We start from the raw sequence: 22,964 nt of genomic DNA on the forward strand, positions 1-22,964 counted from the left end.
ACTTTACCAATTACAGTCACAAAATTATTATTTTTGAACATCGGTCTGTACTTATTACTCAAACTCTGCATATTTTCCGGTGTACTTCCTTCTTCTTGACTCCTACAACTAGTAGACCATCTTCCCCCATCTAATCTACTTTGAAACTCTAATCAATCTCTCCGAACTCAGTTGAAAGATCATCATCAATCCCTAAAGATGACCCTCCTCTACTATCACCACCATATCTAAGCAAAGGTACAACACTCAGCTTATTATTACATCTCCCAGAAGAATGTATATGCCTATATTGACTCCCACCACATAAGATGCTACTTCCTTTCCTTTTAGGAGTATCAGAAAACGAAGGTGAGCAGCTGCTCCTACAAAACGAAGGTGAAGGACCGAGGACAATCATACCTGATGGAAGCTGTCTTCACATAATAAAGAGAGATGGTCTCTGCATTCAAGTTCCAAGTCACAAAAGCAGCAATTAGAAGAGGTGTTTAAACCCCATATTACCATACGAAAGCCCGTCGGAAGTCTATCCAGATGAGCGAGCCACATAGTATAAGAATACTTACGATAGAGCCTTTGAACCACACATTAGAGGTCCATGGCTTCTCCTCCTCGCGTTGTCTAACAGACTCCCATGTCTTCTTTGCCGAGAAAGAACTGAGCTCTTGATCATTTATTCTCCAGCAATAAGAATCATCAAAACTTGAAAGGCGAGGGTTAGACAGGGTAGTTAGGTGGATTTGGAGCTGTTCACTCTGAGGAGAGCGAGCTCCACAGATATTCCATCCCAAGTCATACACGCATCATGATTTGGTAAGTGAACATAGCAGACAGAGAAGAGAGTTGTCGAGAAACGATCTATTAGCTTTTGCAAAACCTTCAAGAAAAAGAGTTTTTGAGAATACTAGGGCTAGTTGCAATACTTCGAGAGACATATTTTATGAAGCAAGTTTTCATAAATCAATGATCTAATAACTACAAATTTTAAAAGATGACAAAGTCAATAACTTTCGTTATTTTTTGAATAACACAAAATTTTTATTGACATTATAAAACAATGAATCCAATAACTCAAGATTTTTGTAAACTTCTAACTACTAATTATAAATTCATAAACCAATAACATCAGACTTTAACATAGTTTTTAAAAGTCTTAATTGAATAACACTAGAGTCATTATAAAATTCAAATCTATAAAACTCTCTGCAAATTCAGAATCCAATAACACCCCCTAAATGAGAAATACTCTAAGATAACACTAAAACATATTATTAGTCTAAAATACTACACACAAAAGGAAAAATTCTCAAAACACATTTATTAAAGAAAAATATTTTTAGGTAGCACTATATCAACTTTTATTCAAAAATAGCGAAAAATCACTAAAGTAACATTAATTAAATTTGTTTTTGGATTTAGCGATTAAAATTGGAGTGAAGTATTTAGTGGATGGAGTAAGAGTAGCATTCAGTTCCTTATTTTTTTACTGTGTCCTCTAATTTGTGTGAATATATTAACATAATAAGTTTCCTTTCACTTTTTTTTTCATTATGGTGAGGAGGTCTTCAAATTTTTTTCTAAACTTCAGATAGAAAGTAGCATTCATCAAAGTTTAAGTTTATTCATTAATGGTTTGTGTGACACATTATAGGACATGGTTGATAGTATGGATGGGAAAAATATCAGTAAACTTTTATTCAATTCGTTATTTGTGTTGATTTGAACCGAAATTCTTGATACGCGTAATTCTACGAAGAACACAAATATTAATATGTAATATCTTTAGAAACAAAATAAATCACAAATAATAATATTTTTAAGAATGAATATTCGATTCAAACTAATATATGCATGTATACATATACTTAAAGAATTATATATATAAGTTATATAAATATTATATGTTATAATTTTTACAGTATTTTTATTTAATAGAATTTTAAAAAGTTAAATAAATTTTATTTTTGTAATTTTTGGATTTTTATTAATTTTCTAATTTTGTTTATTTTTACAGATCGAATCAGATATCTGATCAAAAATCTAAAAAAAAATAGATATCCAAGATATCCAAAAAAATAGATATTCAAAAACTGTGAAAATATCCAAACATAGTTTTTCTTACAATAAAAACCACATTGATAATGAAAATAGTATTATGATAACCTTATAATAAAGATAAAAATGAAATTCAAAATGTATTTTCTGTGACTGATTTTTGTAAGTGGTACTGGTAACTAGCATCCGCTATTGACTTTGCTATTAGTCAGTCGGGTGACGTTTTGCGACTTACGTCATTTAAAACTAGTGAAAGATATATTTGTCCTTGAACATTTTTTGACAAAATAATATTTTTGTTTTAGTGATGATGATAGATATATAATGGCGTTTAGTGATAGCGTTTGCATTTAAAATTCTTTATATCATACAAGTCACACATGTCAACGTTTCCAGACATCATTTCGATGATTTAAGATAACTTCTTTACAGAATTAGCGGAGCTAGCATCGAGAGAGATTAAGGGCGGATCTAGAGAAGTGATAAGTATAGAGTATTTATTGAAAATGATATATAAATTAGGGATATATAAATAAATTTTGGTTGAATTATTAGAGAAAAAAACAAAAATGAGTGTGGGACACAGGGCACAACCCCTATCCACCCCTAAGAGAGATTCCAAGACTTTACGATAATACATATATCGAAAGCACCTAATCGGACTGCTACATTTTAGGGAAGACTAAGCATTCCATAAGCATTTGTTTTTATTGGTTATTTTATTGTGCTTTAGATTCCCAAACCAGCTTTAGTATAAATGATAGTAGCTTTTTGATGTTTAGAAAAAAAGGTTTACAACTATTTAACATAAACAAATAAATCTATCATTATTGATTTGTCGCACATTTAAATATACCATCATTATAATTGTATGTAGGAATATAAGTTTTATCACTATTATATGTAAATATACAATTTTATTATCACTAACAGCATAATTATCATCATATACTAACCTATCAAAAGTCTATCACCGAACAAAACAAATACAATAGATATAAACATCAAAACCGTTGACCGAGACTCATAGTCATAATGGTGGAAGAGGTTCCAGCTTTGTTAAACTGGTGCTTGTTAATGGCATCTTCAATGGAACTCTATAATTTCCTTTATATTTTACGCTAAAATGAATAAATTCTATTATAGAGTTGAATTTGCTTTAATGGTTCACTCTATAATATAGTTACTCTATAAATGAGTGAATTATAGAATAACTCTATTATAGAGTGAACCATTGGAGCAAATCTAACTCTATAATAAAGTTACTCTATTTTAGTATAAAATATAGAAGAAATTATAGAGTACCATTGGAGATGGTCTAAGGAAGCTAGAAGATTCGTTTTCTATCTGTTATAATTTAGTACTAGATTTTGACCCGCGCTTGGAAGCGCGGAATATTTTACGATGAAAAATTTCACTAATAATATAACAAATATTTTGGTAATTTTAAAGAGTGTATTTAGAATATTTTTGCATTTAAATCAGTGTTTTTTAATTCAACCCGATTGTGATTATACCGGTTAATCCGGAGATCTGACAATTCAATTTAGGTTTTTAAAATATTCATATTAAAAAAAATCATTAAAATCCGAGACTAACCGATTGAACTGTTGGATGACCGATATGTAATCTAATTTGATTTAAATTATAATAGTTTCATAATTTGTAATCTTATAATCCAAATTTTAAAGTTTATTATTTTGCAATTTATGAAATTATGACGTTTCTACAAAATTTTAAAGAGAAAATGATGGATATAAAATAACTAAGATTAATTATTGTATTGTTTGGAAATATTGATAGTAGTATAAAATATATATTGTTTGGAAACATTGATAGTAGTATAAAGAAATAAGTATATTGTTTGGAAACATGGATAATAGTATAAAGAAAGGAACATTAATGATTTAATGTAGGTTTAACTATAAAGTATAAAAATGTATTTAATTTAAAAACTTACAAAATAAATGTTAAGTCCAACAGAATGTTTCTGTTTTAATAAGATAGATTTTTCAATATAATCTCTGAACTCTTAAAATTTATGTTTTTGTAGATTAATACCTAAACCAGTGGCATATTTCTAAGAGCCAAAACTAAGACTCTGTACTGATTGTTGGAGACAAATTTCATCCCATTCTACATTCAGTTCAAAAACTCAGTCTAGTAGATGATGGATCAACGAAAGTTGAGACCCATTCCGAATTCAAGAAACATCCCACACCAAATTGACATATTCAAATGAAAGCATAATAGAAATCAACACTAAAGACAACCATAAAAGCATCTCATATTTGCCAATGATCACCTAACCATTATAATTCAATCCTGAATACCTATACAAAAAGAACAGGGGTAAACCATCTATTTCTACACCAAAGTATTTATGTATAACAACAATTCCACACAATTTCATGCCCGTTCTAATTATACACATTTTAAGTATATAAACCTAATTACACATATTTTAAGTATATGACCTATTTATTTTTATTTTTAAAAAACGAGTCTCAAAACCACACAGACGAAGATTTATCTTATTTTATTGGTTTAAAATCTATACTGATATCAAACTAATTAAACCAATACCAAACTAGTTGGTATCAAACTGAAATTAAAATCCGACCCGATCTTATAACCAAATAGAGCCAGACCCAGCATTCTACTAAAAAATTGGGTGGAGTACTATTTGGATATCAGGTTGGTTCAGGTTTTAATTTCAGTTTGATATCAACTAGTTTAATCGGTTTAACTTGTTTGATACCGATTTAGATTCTAAACAAGTAAAATCAACTAAACCTTTGTTTGTGTGGGGTTTTGGTATTTGAAAACGTGGGTAAATAAGTTCATATTTGTACTTAAAATATGTGCAATTAGAAATATGAAAGATTTTATGGGAATGTTGATATTTGATACTTATAGTATGGAAATAGATCGTTTACCAAAAGAACAGAGACAAGAACAAAGGATCCAATTTTTTTTCTAAGAAATTTTATAATTTCAATATATTCATACTAGCTTGTTCTTAGATACCCTATATATTACATAGTTGTATTACACTCATATTATCAATCAAATATACATTTCTTATACTTATTCATCAATTATAAAATTTTCCTATAGTTCTTCTTGCACACGTAATATCGAATTTGGTATCTTATTTCCATCGGTGTAACTAAACAAAGTTAGTAGCTTCATTCGTGGTGTTGTATCAGTTTCTTCTTATTAATAATAAAATAATTGACAAAATTTATAAAAAGTAATTCTCTTAAATAATACACACATATTTTATCATACAATATCACACAATATAGAAAGTAGGGTAGATTTATTATCTGATATCCGGATTCGATCCGAATATGCTATGAAAATTTGAATATCGGAAGGTCTTGATCCAAATTCATATAGTAAAATATTAGATCCGTCAAAACCGAATCCGGATCTAGATATCTTGATTTCTTAGTTTGGATATCTGGATATGTAATTGTATTCATAATTATTTTAAAATTTATCTATATAATAAAATTAATTTTATTTATTATATTCTTAATTTTATAGTAATATAAAAAATTATTTTAATTTCGCAATAATATACATAGAAATAATTTAAAAACTATATACATTTTATTTTTTAAATTACTGTTAATGTTTAATAAATTTTACTATTATTTTTATTTATTTTAAGGATCAAAATCCGAATTAAAGTATCTGTATGATATTACAATTTTTAGAAAGATATCTGATACCTGGACATCATATAACCCATGATCCGAATAAAAAAGAAATATGGATTCACCGGTTAAAGATCCATATATTTTAAAATTCTTCAAACACCTGTTCCGTCCCACTGCTTAAAGAAAACGACAAAACTAATGATATTCATTAAAGACCTTAAAAATAAAATCTAACTAATGAATAATATACCTAAATAGAAATAAATATCAATTTTATGCCATATAAACTCTAAATCATATATTCTGAATTCTTAAAACCTAACTTCATTCCTTAAAATCTAAACTTTAGTTACTAAACCTTAAAAACACAAAGTATATCTGTACTAATACATTTTAATAATAAATGTAATTATTATTATTATTTTATTTGTATACGGTTTTTGGAATAAGAATAACATAGGATATTTCTCCTTTATAAAATTAAAATATTATAGACTTAAAAATTATATTATTTGATGATATAACATACTATAATGAATGTTTTAATATTTATGGTTATTATTTTACATAATATTGAAACATGAATGAAAATGATAAACTAGTCTATTTGATTATAAAAAATAATTAGTTATATTTTATTTTGAACCTAATAGTTTAATTAGTAATCATATTATTGTTTATTCAGTTTTGATTTCACAATAAACTTTTGTTTGGATTCGATTTGGTTGTTAGAAATCTGATTTGGTTTTGGCTTGATAAATTATGTTCGGTTCGGTAATTTACATTCGAATCGGTTTTCACTCATACACACGCCATGCTGTGCTTAAAGCTTACACAAAAACTCCGTGCCGTTTATGTATATGTCGCCTGCTTAATTTCAGTTAAAGAAGCGGGAAAATTAGATAAAAACCCTAAGAGAGAGAGAGAGAGAGAGAGAGAGAGAGAGAGAGAGAGAGAGAGAGAGAGAGAGAGAGGGGAAGCGTTGTCACAAAAAAAAAAAAAAAAAAAAAGAGGGGAAGCGAAAGAGGGAAGGAGATGAGTCATCACCATAACCACCAAGCTGTCGATAATCTTATCAATGTTTTCGGGAGAGCCTCTCATGATCTCAATGCTGTCCATTTCAAGCTCGACAAGGAATTCCAGCAGATTTACCCAGAAAATGTAAGCGATTTCGATCGGATACTTTTGATTCAAGCTCGATCTATCATTCAGTCTATGAATCCTAGCGATATAATTTTTTTTTGGGGGGAAGTAGGCGAATCCGATGAAGCTGATTCAGAGAATCAAGAAGCTTCAGGAAGATGTGACTGTCCTCAAAGACCAATGCCTCGAGCTTTTGTCCGCTAAACAGGTTCTTCCTTTGTCTCTTTATATCTTTGAAACTACTAAAACCAAATCTGGAGTCTGTGGAAGGAGGTTTTGGTCTTATGCAATAAATGGGTCGGCTTCTTCTCTGCAGTATTTGATTGTTTGGTTTTATTATTTTTGTTTCTTTTGTTATAAAACAGGATTTGATTGACAAGGCGCAGACAACACTTGTTGGTAACTACAACCTTATTCAGAAAATGAATGCATCCTTGCGAGAACCAACAAATGGCGATGCAGATGATGCGTTGGCTGATTTTAATCAGGTTTGGTGTTCTGTTTTCTTCTTGATATATATATGCACATGAGCGTCCTTAAGAACACTTTTTCCATCATAAATCCTTTTGCTACTTTTTTTCTTGTTTTTTATTTTATTTTCAACAGATTATTGACGAGTGGACAATGCAAGTTAGATCAAGAACAGGTAATTTAGAACAAGCCATTAGATGTCGTGGCAACATTGAGTTATGTTTTGCAGTTGTTTTAAGTATTGTTTTTCTGAATGATGCTTCTTGTTTCCGATAGTGGGAGAGACAGAGGAGCCAGATAAAGAAGACATTAATAAGTTGCTTTTCTCAGCTATTGTTCATAACAATTGAGGATGTTCATGGTTATGTTCAGAGTCACACAGCTTCTGAATATTATGTAAACTGTGCTTTGGATTGTGTACCTAAGATCACTAGATCATTTTACAATCTAAACATTACGTGAGCTATCCCGTTGTGCTTAAAAAATGGGATTCATTTTGGTCGTTCGTTTACATGAGCTTCCTCACTAGCCTTTTCCTTCGTAACAAGACATCCAAAGCCATAAACGTCTTTGCTTTAATCTCTTCTTCTTAAATAATACAGGCATCCCCAAGAAGCTCCCTATTCATGTCTGGCAAACCTTGCAAAACGTTAATTGCTATTTGGTATTTTACCTTTATACATGGTTTCATCTGGATGTTCCCGCAAAATAAGGCACTGACCTCTTAAACCCAAGAGCAAAATGTTTAAAAACTATATAAAATAAGGCACTGATCTCTTAAACCCAAGAGCGTCATTAAGATCGCAAAATCCTCTTTTCCACATAAGCAAAACATGTATGGTTCGTTTAAGCTATGTTAGTATAGTTTTTTAGATTATACAGTAACGGAGCTCCGCGCTTTGAGCCTTCTGGATTCTCTTGTCCTCTGGGAGTATTCCCTGATGTAATCGATTATAGCGGTTTTCTAGTTGAGTTTTCCCTCCAGTTCCTCTTGGAGGCTTTGGTGAGCCTCTCTGTTGGTCTTGTGGTATGCGAATCATTGGCGGTTTTAGTTGGGATTGCTTCGTTATCATCAAATTCAGTTTTGATGTCGATCTCGACGTCTTGGCTGGCTTCTAATCTTTCGGCTACGATGTCACCATTGTCATTTTCGACTTTAGTGTCCTGAGTTGTAGTGCTTTCGCCTCCTCGATATCACGACCTTGAATATCATGGGCTGCGCTTCGTGTGGTTTCGCCTCCTCGATCACACACGCTCCGATGAAACCGAACCGGATAAATAAGATCGTCCCACAGATATCAAATCTCTACTTTATTCTCAGACTCAAATGCTTCCTGATAAGTTTTTGGGGCTTCCAACTTAGTGGATTGGTCCAAATCCCTTATATATTACTAATGTCCTTTTCATGTATCCGATGTGGGATTTCCTCTCCCATACCATATTAAGTTTCTTGGGTTTCCAACCTAAAACCAAAGAAAAAAAAAAGAGGGGAAGCGAAAGAGGGAAGGAGATGAGTCATCATCATCACTACCAAGCTGTCGATAATCTTATCAATGTTTTCGGGAGAGCCTCTCATGATCTCAATGCTGTCCATTTCAAGCTCGACAAGGAATTCCAGCAGATTTACCCAGAAAATGTAAGCGGATTTCGATCCTCTCTTCTCTAGAATCTCGAGATCTATCTATCATTCAGCAGTTTATGAATTTCAACCGATTTAATTTCTTAGGCGAATCCGATGAAGCTGATTCAGAGAGTCAAGAAGCTGCAGGAAGATGTGACTGTCCTCAAAGACCAATGCCTTGAGCTTTTGTCCGCTAAACAGGTTCTTCCTTGTCTCTTTTTTTATTACCCAAATCTGGAGTATGTGGAAGGAGGTTTTGGTTTTAGAACATCTACTTACTCTGTCTTATGCTATTAATGTGTTTGATTGTTTAGTTAAATCATCATTATGTTTTTTCTTTTTGTTATAAACAGGATTTGATTGACAAGGCGCAGACAACACTTGTTGGTAACTACAACCTTATTCAGAAAATGAATGCTTCCTTGGGAGAACCAACAAATGGCGATGCATTGGCTGATTTTAATCAGGTTGGTGTTCCTTTTCTTCTTGATTGTGCCCAATTCGATACCTTCAAAAATCAAATGTACATTCTTGTTTTTTTTTTCCCAACAGATTATTGACGAGTGGACAATGCAAGTTAGATCAAGAACAGGTAATTTAGAACAAGCCATTAGATGTCGTGGCAACAATTGAGTTATGTTTTGCAGCTGTTTTAAGTATTGTTTTCCTGAACGATGCTTCTTGTTTCTTCTGATAGTGGGAGAGACAGAGGAGCCAGATAAAGAAGACATTAATAAGTTGCTTTTCTCAGCTATTGTTCATAACAATTGAGGATGTTCATGGTTCATGGTTATGTTCAGATTTACACTGCTTCTGCAGATTATGTAAACTATGCTTTCGATCGTGTACCTAAAGATCACTAGATCATTTTACAATCTAACATTACATGAACTATCCCCTTGTGCTTTATAAATTTACGATTCATTTTGGTCGGTCGTTTAGGTAGAGTAACACTGGCTTAAATGTTGGGACGAAGCTTCATCACTAGCCTTTTCCTTCGTAACAAGACATCGAAAGCCATAGACGTCATTGCCTTGCCATCATTCATGTCTGGCAAATCTTGCAAAACGTCAATTGCTTATTGGTATTTTACCTTCATACATGGTTTCATCTGGATGTTCCCGCAAAATAAGGCGCTGGTCTCTTAAACCTAAGAGCGTCATTTGATAGCCTCCTTACCTTAATATATATATATGCTTTACCAATATTCACCTTCTTCACCAATTGTTTGCTTCTCTCCATCCCAAACAAAGCCATCAAGAATGAGGATATTTGTTGATATCATCAATTTTCTTTCATCATCACTATATATAGAGAAGATATCGTACATATATATTTTAGGATCCTCTGTTTATGACTTTCCATACTTGCTCCTTAGACTCTAGTATATATTGTAATCATCATTATCAATAATACTCAACCTTCACATTCTATATGGTATCAGAGCACACGATACCCTAATTTTTTTCCCTTTTCTATCAAGTTTTCTCTTTTCCTTTGCTCTCTACCGCTGCCTGCAATGGCCACTGGTAATATCTCAAACACAAATACTACTGAAGTCATCCAAACACCAACAAAACCGTTGTTCAATATCAACACATCCAATGTTCCTAAGCTCATTTCCACAAATTATCTTATGTGGAGCCTTCAGATTCATGCTCTCATTGACGGTTATGATTTAGGAGGCTTTCTTGATGGATCCTCTGTCATACCGTCTGCAACTGTGTCTGTTAATGAAGAGCTTGCAGTTAATCCTGAGTTCGCCATTTGGAAGAGACAAGATAAGCTCATCTTTAGTGCTTTGCTTGGAGCTATCTCTCCTCCTGTTCAGCCTGTGGTGTCGCGAGCCACATCTTCTGCTCAGATCTGGGAGATCCTAGCCTCTACGTACGCAAAGCCGAGCAGAGCTCACTTCAAACAACTGCGTAATCAGATCAAGGTTCTGACCAAAGGTACTAGCACGGTTGATGAGTATTTTCAAGGGTTCACTACCCGCTTTGATCAGTTGGCTATCCTTGGTAAGCCCCTGGAGATTGAAGATCAGATTGAGTTCATTTTAGAAGGGCTTCCTGAGGAGTACAAGTCCATTGTTGATCAAGTTGAAGGTCGGGATACGCCACCTTCCTTGACTGAGCTTCATGAGCGATTACTCAATCATGAACTCAAGCTCCTTGCTGCTGCTCCTGCAACTCATCTTCCTGTTTCTGCCAATGTTGCTTATAACAACAACAACAACTCATCACGTCAGCAGCACCAGAACCAGCGCTATGGTTCCAAACAACACGGCAACTGGAATGACAATAACCAGAAGCAACACAGCAACTGGAATGATAATAACCAGAAGCAATACAATCGCTCTGGTAACCGTCAGCCACGTCCATATCTTGGTCGTTGCCAAATCTGCAACACTCAAGGTCATAGCGCTCGTCGCTGTCCACAACTCCAAGCGATGCAGCAGCAAGTGTCTCCTTTTCCGGCGACTCCAACAGCTCCATGGCAACCTCGTGCCAATGCAGCAGTGGTCTCCCCATACACAGCTAACAACTGGTTGCTAGACAGTGGTGCGACGCACCATATGACCAATGATCTTCGTAATCTTGCTTTGCATCAACCTTACCAAGGAGGTGATGATGTGCTCATCGGTGATGGATCTCCACTGACCATATCGCATACTGGTTTCACTCTCTTGCCCTCTAAAACTCGTAACATAGCGCTTGATAAGATCTTATGTGTCCCGGATATTCAGAAGAACTTGATATCAGTTTATAGATTATGCAACACTAATCAAGTCTCTGTTGAATTCTTTCCGGCATCATTTCAGGTGAAGGACCTGAGCACGGGGGCGCCTCTTCTTCAAGGCAGAACCAAGGGTGAACTGTATGAATGGCCTATCAATGCAGAGAAAGCTCAAGTCTTCTCCGCTTCAACTAGAACAAGGACGACTCTGGCTTTGTGGCACTCTCGTCTAGGCCATCCATCTACTCCTCTGTTGCAATCTATTATTTCTAAAAACTCTTTACCTGTTACCTCTATGTCTTCGACACCTCAGAATCCTTTGTTTTGTTCTGATTGTCATATCAATAAGAGTCACAAACTGCCTTTTCATCAAACCTCTATCGCCTCTTATCGTCCTCTTCAATATGTTTTCTCGGATGTCTGGTCGTCTCCGATTCTTGCCACAGATAACAGCAAATACTATGTCATCTTTGTGGATCACTTCAGTAGATATACCTGGCTGTATCCTATGCAAAAGAAATCACAAGTTAAAGAAATTTTCATGGCGTTTAAACCATTTGTGGAGAATCATTTTCAACAGAAGATCGGCTCCTTGTACTCCGATAACGGAGGAGAGTACATTGCGTTACGGAGTTACCTTCAGGAGCACGGTATCTCACATCTTACCTCGCCTCCACACACTCCGGAGCACAACGGCCTGTCTGAGCGTAAGCATCGTCATGTCGTTGAAACTGGCCTTTCACTTCTCTCTGCTGCATCGATTCCAAAAGAGTACTGGCCGTTTGCGTTTGCTACTGCAGTATACCTGATCAATCGTCTCCCTACTCCGGTGCTGGCCAATCAATCCCCTTATCAGAAGTTACTTGGAGGGATTCCAAATTATCAGAAGCTTAGGAGCTTTGGCTGTCTCTGTTTTCCGTGGCTTAGGCCGTATACTGCTCACAAACTAGAAGACAGGTCTAAACCTTGTGTGTTCATGGGTTACTCTCTTACTCAGAGTGCATACTTATGTTTGGATCCTACAACCGGCAGAGTGTATACGTCGAGACATGTTCAGTTTGATGAGTATACTTACCCGTTTCCGACATTGGCAGCTTCTCTTGTCAAGTCTGGTTCTTCTTCAACTGCAGAGGTTCATCAAACCTTGGAGCCTCCATGTGTTACAGTTCCCCTGGTTCCGCCTACTGCGCCCTCAAGCTCAGGTCCTCACTTGTCTTCGTCTTCACACACGTCTGCTCCAGCTCCAGTCCCATCTCAGGTATTGTCTTCTCTTTACACTCTCCCTCTATCTCTACTGCTTCTACTCCTTCTTCTCCTTCTCTCAGCCCCACTGGCCAACCAACAAACCCAGACCCTGCAACACAGTCACCACAAAGCCCCACTGGCTCAACCAATGTCCAAACCACTACCACCCAAAGTCCTACTGGGCATGTTCCAAGTCCACCAGTCCCTGATATTGCTCCTGTAGCACAACTACCACAAAACACCCATCAAATGAGAACTAGAGCTAAAAATCAGATCTCAAAACCCACTAAAAAGTTCAACCTCAGTGCTATTCACAAGTCTCTTATTACGCCTGAACCAATGTCCTTCAGAGAAGCTATGCGTGATGAATATTGGCGTAATTCTATGTCTGAAGAAATCACAGGTCAGATGGAGAAGGACACTTGGGATCTGGTACCTCCGTCGCCGACTCAAAATGTCATAGGCTGTCGCTGGATTTACAAGAACAAGCTACTTCCAACTGGGAAACTGGATAAAAGAAAATCAAGGTTAGTTGCTAAAGGAAATCATCAGCAGTATGGACTTGACTATAAAGAAACTTTTAGTCCTGTGATCAAAGCAGTTACAATCCGGTTGGTTCTCGGTCAGGCTGTTACAAACTCATGGCCAGTTAGGCAACTTGATGTCAATCAAGCGTTCCTTCATGGTCCCTTGGAAGAGGAGGTTTTCATGGAACAGCCTCCTGGTTTTGTAGATCGTGATCATCCTCATCATGTATGTCGTTTGAAGAAGGCTATCTATGGCCTTAAACAGGCTCCAAGAGCATGGTATATGGCACTGAAGAATTTTCTTATTCACACTGGTTTTGAAAATAGCTTTGCAGATGCTTCTTTGTTTGTATTCTTCAGTGGCACTACTCTCATCTTTGTCTTGGTGTATGTTGACGACATTCTTGGCACGGGTAATAATCCTGCTGCAATCTCTCGAGTGATAGAAGCGTTGGGCTCTCAATTTTCTCTTAAGGATCAGGGTGAGGTTAGCTATTTTCTTGGCATTGAAGTAACTCGCACCCAGCACGGTCTTAATCTTATGCAACGCAAGTATATCCTTGATCTCCTAGCCAAGACTAATATGCTTGATGCCAAGTCTGTCGCTACTCCTATGCAAACTGTGCCCAAGCTTTCGTTCAACTCGGGTACACCTCTTCAGAATGCAACAGAGTACAGGATGGTTGTTGGCAGTCTTCAATATCTCTCTTTCACACGTCCGGACATAGCTTTTGCGGTCAATAGACTATCACAGTTTATGCATAGACCGTCGGAGGAGCATTGGAATGCTGCCAAGCGTGTGCTTCGCTATCTTGTTGGGACTACTACCCATGGAGTTCTATTGCAGCCTCATAATCCTTTGGTTCTTCATGCATTCTCCGATGCGGACTGGGCAGGCGATGTTGACGACTATGTTTCCACGAATGCTTATGTAATCTATCTTGGTAAACAACCTATCTCCTGGTCAACAAAGAAGCAGAATAGTGTTGCTCGCTCCTCTACGGAAGCTGAATACAGAGCGGTGGCGAATGCTGCATCAGAGGTTCGTTGGATCTGCAACATACTGACTGACCTTAAGATTACTTTGCCTACAGCACCAGTCATCTATTGTGATAATGTGGGTGCCACTTACTTAAGTGCCAATCCAGTCTTTCACTCTCGCATGAAGCATTTAGCTTTGGACTATCACTTCATAAGAGGACAAGTTCAGTCAGGCTCATTGCGGGTTGCTCATGTTTCCTCCAAAGATCAGCTAGCTGATGCCTTAACCAAACCATTGTCGAGACCTGCGTTCATCACAGCTTGTAACAAGATCGGAGTGACACATCTCCCTCCATCTTGCGGGGGCGTATAGAGAAGATATCGTACATATATATTTTAGGATCCTCTGTTTATGACTTTCCATACTTGCTCCTTAGACTCTAGTATATATTGTAATCATCATTATCAATAATACTCAACCTTCACATTCTATACTATATGTGACGATTCTCCAGCATAAACATGTCAGCCTGCAGCTGAACTTTGCATTGAAGGGTTCTGCCATGTCAGAGTAAGCTTGCTCTGTGAATGTCTCAGAAACCCTGTGTTCCTCTTATAACCTGATCAAGCATAAGATCAGTAAGACATCGGTCCATGATCAATGTCCATTCTATACAAGGACGACCAATACTGCCACAGTGGTAATCATTCATCTTTCTCTTCCCCAGCATGAATCATCAGGAAAATTTGACTTATTCTCAAAGTATCTATGTGCTTCCACTTTCTGAGAAGGATTCATATTAATACAAATTAATCACTTGTTAAACGCTTCTCACACACACAGCTTAATGATACAAAAGGGGATATAAAGAATACAATGTTGCAGTTACAAAAACATATAAAACCAAGTTTACCCGTCATCCGCTCAGTTTCTGCTGGACTGGGATCAAAAGCTTGAGCCATGGGGGTATTTCACATCTTATTTGGCACAAAGGTAATGCGGAAGTAGGCTTTTTAAACATAAATAAATGCTTCAAACGTTGAAAGTGTATATTACGAAACATGTTTAAAAAAGTGCATCCATGTGTTAACAATTCTTTAATCTTTGAGTTGTTTTAACATTTAGTCAATAATTCAACTTTTTATTGATGACTTAAAATATTACAAAAGTTCAAATACTTAGATTTATTCTTCCTTTGTTACAAAAAGAAAACCCTGGAGACATTAGGGACAAAGAAAATTAAGTTTCCATTTCCTGATCATTGCAATAGAGGTATAGACCCAATGACTTGGGTAGGGTCCTTATTGCATGGCGATCGTAGAAGGTTTTTATTCTGTCAAATATCTCATCTAGCACTGACGCGTCGGTTCCAATAGATATTCTCACCCAATTATGAGCCCCTAGAGCCACTCCTACAAAACGATTAAAAAAAAAATATAAATAAAGAACACAGAATTTATCATTATCTTAATTAGTTAAAGTAAGCACCTGGAATCAAGAGGACGCTTTCCTCACTAACTAGCTTCATGCAAAACTCGAAGTCATTTTTGATATTAACCAACATTGACGTATCAAGTTTTACCTGTGGAATAAATCGTTCAAATCAGTCATTTTTATTTTGATCCTGAACATAAAAGTAAAATCTAAGAAATGAAAAATACCCATAAGTAAGAACAAGATTCGGGTTTCTTGGGACAAAAGAGACAAGGGATGTCCTTGAGCCTCTCATACGAAAGCTCTACCGAGTGTCTCATTGCTTTCATCTTCTTGTCGAAGAACTCTTTAGGTGTTTTCTCTAATATATCAGGAAGTGCCTCCTATCAAATTTTAGAAAGACAAACTCAATTATTTAGAAATATTACATAAACATATATCAATGGATCATGTTTCTGATTTAATAGAATAGATAAATAGATAGTCCAACAATATATTTACAAGTATTTGAAACATTATAAATATAACTATACTAGATGATAACCCACGCCTTGCGCAGAATGAGTTTTTAACTATAATATATTTAAATATTATAAACAAAATTAATATTTTACCAATAACTTTTTTTACATTTGATTAAGGATGAGCATTCGGGTATCTTTTGGGATCTGGTTTGGTTCGATTAGAATGTTTGCTGGTTCGGTTTAGGTTCTGATAACCCATTTAATTTTTTTTTAAAAAATTAAAGTTCATATATACTTTTAATTTTTCAAAATCTAAAATAAAATAATATATAACGTATAAATTTGAATAATGTATGCCAAAATACTTAAACTTAACATAAAAATTGGTTTAGCTTAAATATTTGGATAGAAAATCAATAGATATTAAATTTAAAAATAAGTAATATATTTAAGTATATAAATCTGGTTCGAATCTACTCGGACACCCGAAATATTTTGGTTCAGATTGGATTCGGTTCACGTTCTTTAAATACCAAAATTTTTGAACTCGTTCAGATATCTAACCGATTTTGGTTAAAGTTCAGTACTACTTTTCAAATTGGATTTTTGTTTTGTTTTTTTTTTGGATTCAGATTTTGCATAACCCTATATTTTTATTGTAATAAAATTTTAACAAAAGTGATGATGGTTCATATTTATGTTGTGTATGAAACAATTTTTATACCAAGACACATTCTACCATGTACGCGGCCCATTTATATAAAAATCACGGAATTGTCTAATATGGCTAAATTATATACAAAAACTATAAATATTTATTATATTGTCTATATAAAATAATTTAAAATTTTTGAAACTAAATAATTTATATTTTTTGTACCAAACACAATCTATTATGTACGTGACCCATTTATATAAAAATCACAGAATTGCCTAATATGGCTAAAATATATACCGAAAAATATAAAATTTCATTATATATTTTATGTGGTTGTTTAATTTATTTTAATTATTTATAATTTTAAAAACTGATAGAGTATAAACTATTTTTTATCAAATCTTTATTATTCAAATCATTAATTGTCATATATACTTTAACCATATTAGGTAATTATGTGATTTTTATATAGAGAAACAACGAATAACATTAATAATTAATTTATAATTCATTTAATAAAAATCTTATTATATATTTTGATGGACCAACATATTTTTCTAAGGATTCTAAAAATGACTATGGTGACGACATGTTGGTACAAAAAATGTTGTAATGCTTCTCTTTTAATATATAACTAGATCTTGATCCGCGCTTTGGAAGCGCGGAATATTTTACGATAAAAAATTTCACTAATAACTTAACAAATATTTTGTTAACTTTTAAAGAGTGTGTATTTAAAATATTTTTGCATTTAAATCAATATTTTTAAGTTTAACCCGATTGGGATTATACCGGTTAATCTGGAGATCTAACAATTCAACTTAGTTTTTTAAAATATTCATATTAAAAAGTCACTAAAATCCGAAACTAACCGATTGAACTGATGGATGACTGATATGTAATCTAATTTGATTGAAATTGTAATAGTTTCATAATTTGTAATCTTATAATCCAACTTTAAAGTTCATTATTTTGTAATTTATGAAATTATGACGTTTTTACAAAATTTTAAAGAGAAAATGATGGATATAAAATAACTAAGATTAATTATTGTATTATTTGGAAACATTGATAGTAGTATATAAAATATATTGTTTGGAAACATTGATAGTAGTATAAAGAAATAAATATATTGTTTGAAAACATGGATAGTAGTATAAAGAAAAAAACATTAGTGATTTAATGTAGGTTTAACTATAAAGTATAAATATGTATTTAATTTAAAAACTTACAAAATAAATGTTAGGTCCAACAGAATGTTTCTGTTTTAATAAGATAGATGAATTTTCTTGGTTATACATGAAATAATATATAAAACCACGTGAGGGATCATAATGGGAGGGTCGACAATCTAATAGTTCTTTCCATTTGTTGGTTAATGTTTTCAATATTTTGTTTTTTAAAATAATGTCTTCACTATTTCGAACTATACATTATAACACTAATATATATTAGTGATAACAATGACAATTTTGTAATATGTCTAGTAAAGAAAGATTAGCATGAGTTGAGGAAGCATGTAACACGTTAGCACGCTATAATTGTAAATAAGATATCAAAGCAATCTTTCATATTAAAACTGATTCACTTATAATAATTTCAAAAAAAAAACTGATTCACTAACAATATATACGGGGTTTATGCGAAAGCACTGCACAAACCTGGAGAATAAGTGAAGGTTGTGGAGTTAAGTCTAAACAATCCTCTATTGCTTGAATAACCTGTTGTGAACAAATTGCCAAAAACTTTAATTTGACTCTCGTCTTAATTATTTAATGACTAATATAATTAAATAGGGTTTAGATTTATAAAAACTTCTTCCTGATTAGGGATAGTAGAAGAATATTCAAGCAGATAATATTTTTTTGTAAGAAGTTGTGTTTGACCACACGGCTCATATCAAACTCCAATAAAAAAGTATTGTGGTAAAAAAGATTTTAACTAACCCCTGCTGATTTCAAAATGCTATTAGGATCATTCATGGCCATCCAGCCGATTCTCCAACCCGGGACGAGCCATCCTTTGGATATGGATCCGAGCGTGATCACTGGAGCTATCGATGCAAAGATACCCATGGGAATGAAAGGCCTGTCTCCATATACAACATGTTTGTATACTTCATCAGATATCACCACTATACCAAGTTTCCTAGCCATCTCGGCAACCTAAGGTTGGTCCATGCAAATATAGTTAGTAGCTTATAATTTATTTATTATCTAACATGTACATACATACAAAGTTTATGCTTATTAATTATGTGAAAATTTCATATACCTTATTGAGATGATCGTAGCTGTATACATTTCCACAAGGATTGTTGGGATTGATAAGTACCATTGCGACTGTATTCTCATCAGCAGCAGCCTCGAGGCCGTCTAGGTCTATCTCCCAATCTTTTTGGGGAAGGAGATCGTACTTGCGAATCTCAAGGCAACTATAGACAGCACGAGCATCGTAGTGAGGGTAACCCGGCCTTGGTAGCAGAATGTTGGCGAGTGGATTTCCGGCTAGGGAATCTATTACAATCTCTATTGCCTGATTGCAACCACCTGTGATATACACATCCTCCTCCGTCAGCTTCGCTGGAAGCTCTCCGTTTAGATAATCCGCTACCGCCCTGAGAGAACCAAGTTGGTTAAAGTTAATTAACGAACTAGTGACAATAAATAAAAGGACTCAAACCTTCTAGCTTTTAAAATTCCAGGGCTCGGTGCATAAGAGTTAGCCATGCCCGAGCGTGCGGCTGCAGCCACGGCTTCCTCTGCTACTGGGCAAGTCAGAAAGCTGGGAGAGGCGGAGGGCTCGCCGGGACTTGGGGCCAAGATGGGTTTCCCGCTGTTGAAGTTGTAGTTTCTGAACATCTTAAAAACAAGCTTTCTCAAAGCTACCGCAGCCGCATCACTAGTTGCAGTGTTTCCTTTAAACTGCCAAACATTGCCGTTTGCATTACCGTTGTTCGCCATCTTCTCTCTTCTTTATTTTAGATGCTTCTTGTAGTTGTGGGTACATGCTTTTTATTGCCAGTCTCGTACCCTTTTTAAAGGACCACAAGCAGACTGAACTGCTACGAATTTTCAGCACTATTTTAGCATTCAGAATTTTGACCGATTTAGTATTGATTAGTATGTTTGCCGTGACTATTATTTGAAAGACTTTGCGTCTCTAACTCTTTCGGAATTTTGTTTGTCAGAATAAAACCATTTGTTTGTTAAAATAAAACCACTGTTCCAAACATTAGATACGCCTCTCATTAAGGTGTAACCGCAGTGATCGCAGACGTTTACAGATGTCGGTGGTTATAGTTTTAAATGTTTTTAAAGATTTACTTGGAAATTAGTGCATTAACGAGATATTTATGATTGGTTAACTATCAAATGCAACAACTATTAAATGATAAATTAATAATATATTTTATATAATTATAAAATATTAAAATCATAATAAATATAAAATTATATTTATAAAAGCATACTATTAATGTTTTAAAATTATAGAAATTACTTTTGTTTTAAAGTATTGTAATATAAATTAAAATATAAATTATAAATTTTAGTATTTCTATTATTTTAATTTAATTTTGGAATATTTTTATTTTTAGTTTTCTATTGTTCTCCTTTTTAAAAATTTTACTTTTCTGCAACCGTTCTTAACCGCTAACGTTGGAACCAATTTTTAAATTTAAGCTATTTAAAATGGTTTTAAATGATTTATAGAATTTTATGTAGTTGTTACAAAACGCCAACAACCACTACCAACTACGAATGCTGTGTTTCCGGTTGGTAACGGAGAAACAAATCATGTTCTAACTCATAGCCGTAAACGTGTAAATGCAGTTTAGATGGATCTATATTTCTTCAAAAAATATAAACTAAAAACTAATATATACACATTAGTTTTCAAAAGTTGAAGATAAAATATATTTCAAATATAGTTTTTATGTGTAAAATATAGTTTAGCATGTATATAATTTTAAATTTAGAAAAATTTCAAACAAGTTTAAATATATAAAGATGGTATATTTTAAAATTTAAAATTTTATTGCAAACTATTAAACTAATAGCTATAATCATATAAATTCCAAAATAAATAAAATTAATAAATAAAAACATTAGTTTTATGAATATCAATGCTTAAATCCGTCTAAACATACGCTAGATCGCATGATGTTCGCCTATACTGGCTAAACAATATAAATCTATATAAAATACTGTCACATGAAACGGTACAATCAATTAATGTATAACACATAAACACTATCTACACATGCTAATAAACCGCATTTTAAAATACTGAATAAAACTAAGTTTAATCAATAATATTTATTAACTTATATAGTTTTATTTTGTGAAAACTATTTCAAATATATATTTTATTTAAATAAAATATTTAACTTCACAGTTTTATTTATTAATAAAATTTTATACATTTATATTTTTTATTAGATTATATGATATGTTTAATGTATCTCTAATGAATCATAGATACGTACTAATTGGAAGGACTCCACCACTGGTTCAAAGCAGGACCACCCTAGAAGATTCTTTCTATATATGTTTATAAAGGTCTTACTTGGTTTTCAGCTTATTTTGGCTTATAAGTTTTTGTTCCTTTCCACTTATTAATTATACTTTTACTGCTTAAGAGATTAAAAAAAGAAACAGAAACAAAAAGTTGTGGCGCTCCGAAGGTGATTCATGGGGATTTTTTTAAATACATATTTATTTTAAAGAGTTTTCAATCATTTCTTTTATTATTCTAGAATGAAGAGTCTGTTGAAGATTTTTTTTCTGACGATGAAGCTTACCTTTGAATTTCAAATCCCAAAACTAAAATAGATATTTCCACTGTCAATACTATTAAAACAAAATCACAAAATTGGATCCAACTTGTTTCTAAGTAAAAATATTCTATGATAATATATATATATATATATATATTCCTTCAACATTTTTTAAGCCAAATACATTTATATTAGTAACAAAATTACCATAAATTATCGATTTATATATGGTAAAAATTTAAATGGGACGATTACTAATGATTCATTCAATAAAATGGTAGTATTTATAACATAAACATTAATCTCTAAAGATCTTAATTTATTTAACCAACTTTTTAAACTTCTTAATTTCTTTCCAACGATTTAAATTTATATATTCACAATAGTAACAAATAAATGTTTTGAAATATTTTTTATACGATCCGATATCATTAAATTTAGGGATAATCTGAAAATACCCTATTTGTGATTTGAAATTTGAAAAATCTACCTTATTTTTTGTTTTTGAAAATTACACTTTACTATATAGAAAAGACATTTTTAGCCTAATATAATATAAAACTAAAAACACTTTAAATTTGAAATTATTTATGTTTTGAAATAATCATATATTTAAGATAAATATATGTCACTTATTTAAGATAAAAAATAGATAAATTTCTGAAATAATTTAAAATCTACATATCAACTTACAAAATTACTTTGTAAGCCAGAATTCTATTCATCATATATACTACACATAACCTTTTAGCATTATAAATTAGATCAATAATTTAGAATTTTTTTTGTTATAACCTAAGATTAGTCTGTAAAGCAAAAAAACACTCAGGGCTAAGAAACTGATGTCTTACAAAGTTAATAAAAAAAAACTATAAGCCTCCAAAGAAGTTAACAAGATTTTTATATAATTATTTTTAGATAGAATATTTTCACGATCTTCTTGTGGTATTCATGAAGACCAGCTGTTTATATTGTTTTTTTTCTGAAAACAATACATACCCACTGTTAGTGAGTGCTAGTTTTTATAGATATTTGTTTAATGAATGTTTTTCAATATACTTACGTAGATTATACTATAAATACATGAACAAACTGATATCATATTTGTGTATTTGAATGTTGTGTTGTTATGACGAGATTATTTATAGGAAAAATGTTTTCGTACTTTCCAAATGTCGTA

At 33.1% G+C, this 22,964-nt stretch overlaps 3 protein-coding genes across 3 annotated transcripts; 2 read left to right on the forward strand and 1 right to left on the reverse strand.

Annotated features, from left to right (window-relative positions):
• Positions 1-6,666: 6,666 nt before the first annotated feature.
• Positions 6,667-7,848, forward strand: LOC108810091 (uncharacterized). The gene is made up of 5 exons (XM_018582222.2): positions 6,667-6,884; positions 6,979-7,074; positions 7,232-7,354; positions 7,473-7,512; positions 7,614-7,848. The coding sequence occupies exons 1-5, from the start codon at positions 6,759-6,761 to the stop codon at positions 7,685-7,687; spliced, it is 459 nt and encodes a 152-aa protein (XP_018437724.1). The 5' UTR covers positions 6,667-6,758; the 3' UTR covers positions 7,688-7,848.
• Positions 7,849-8,720: 872 nt separating this feature from the next.
• Positions 8,721-9,885, forward strand: LOC108810090 (uncharacterized). Its single transcript, XM_018582221.2, has 5 exons — positions 8,721-8,973; positions 9,064-9,159; positions 9,312-9,425; positions 9,511-9,550; positions 9,656-9,885. The coding sequence occupies exons 1-5, from the start codon at positions 8,743-8,745 to the stop codon at positions 9,727-9,729; spliced, it is 555 nt and encodes a 184-aa protein (XP_018437723.2). The 5' UTR covers positions 8,721-8,742; the 3' UTR covers positions 9,730-9,885.
• Positions 9,886-15,578: 5,693 nt separating this feature from the next.
• On the reverse strand, positions 15,579-20,031 carry LOC108810163 (probable aminotransferase TAT3). The gene is made up of 7 exons (XM_018582292.2): positions 19,687-20,031; positions 19,279-19,621; positions 18,951-19,169; positions 18,666-18,725; positions 16,110-16,265; positions 15,937-16,030; positions 15,579-15,860 (listed from the first exon to the last, which is right to left on the reverse strand). The coding sequence occupies exons 1-7, from the start codon at positions 19,965-19,967 to the stop codon at positions 15,688-15,690; spliced, it is 1,326 nt and encodes a 441-aa protein (XP_018437794.1). The 5' UTR covers positions 19,968-20,031; the 3' UTR covers positions 15,579-15,687.
• Positions 20,032-22,964: the final 2,933 nt, after the last annotated feature.

This window comes from Raphanus sativus, chromosome 6 (assembly GCF_000801105.2).
Source record: "Raphanus sativus cultivar WK10039 chromosome 6, ASM80110v3, whole genome shotgun sequence".
Classification (NCBI taxonomy): domain Eukaryota; kingdom Viridiplantae; phylum Streptophyta; class Magnoliopsida; order Brassicales; family Brassicaceae; genus Raphanus; species Raphanus sativus.

Bases quoted from the DNA above. Each gene is read 5' to 3' on its own strand.
- LOC108810091 (XM_018582222.2), top strand. From the start codon at position 6,759: ATGAGTCATCACCATAACCACCAAGCTGTCGATAATCTTATCAATGTT. The intron at 7,075-7,231 runs GTTCTTCCTTTG...GTTATAAAACAG, and splicing joins AGCTTTTGTCCGCTAAACAG to GATTTGATTGACAAGGCGCA. The intron at 7,355-7,472 runs GTTTGGTGTTCT...TATTTTCAACAG, and splicing joins CGTTGGCTGATTTTAATCAG to ATTATTGACGAGTGGACAAT.
- LOC108810090 (XM_018582221.2), top strand. From the start codon at position 8,743: ATGTATCCGATGTGGGATTTCCTCTCCCATACCATATTAAGTTTCTTG. The intron at 9,160-9,311 runs GTTCTTCCTTGT...TGTTATAAACAG, and splicing joins AGCTTTTGTCCGCTAAACAG to GATTTGATTGACAAGGCGCA. The intron at 9,551-9,655 runs GTAATTTAGAAC...TTCTTCTGATAG, and splicing joins GCAAGTTAGATCAAGAACAG to TGGGAGAGACAGAGGAGCCA.
- LOC108810163 (XM_018582292.2), bottom strand. From the start codon at position 19,967: ATGGCGAACAACGGTAATGCAAACGGCAATGTTTGGCAGTTTAAAGGA. The intron at 18,726-18,950 runs GTTAGTTAAAAT...TGTTCACAACAG, and splicing joins GCATTTTGAAATCAGCAGGG to GTTATTCAAGCAATAGAGGA. The intron at 16,266-18,665 runs GTTTGTGCAGTG...AAAATTTGATAG, and splicing joins AACCTTCACTTATTCTCCAG to GAGGCACTTCCTGATATATT.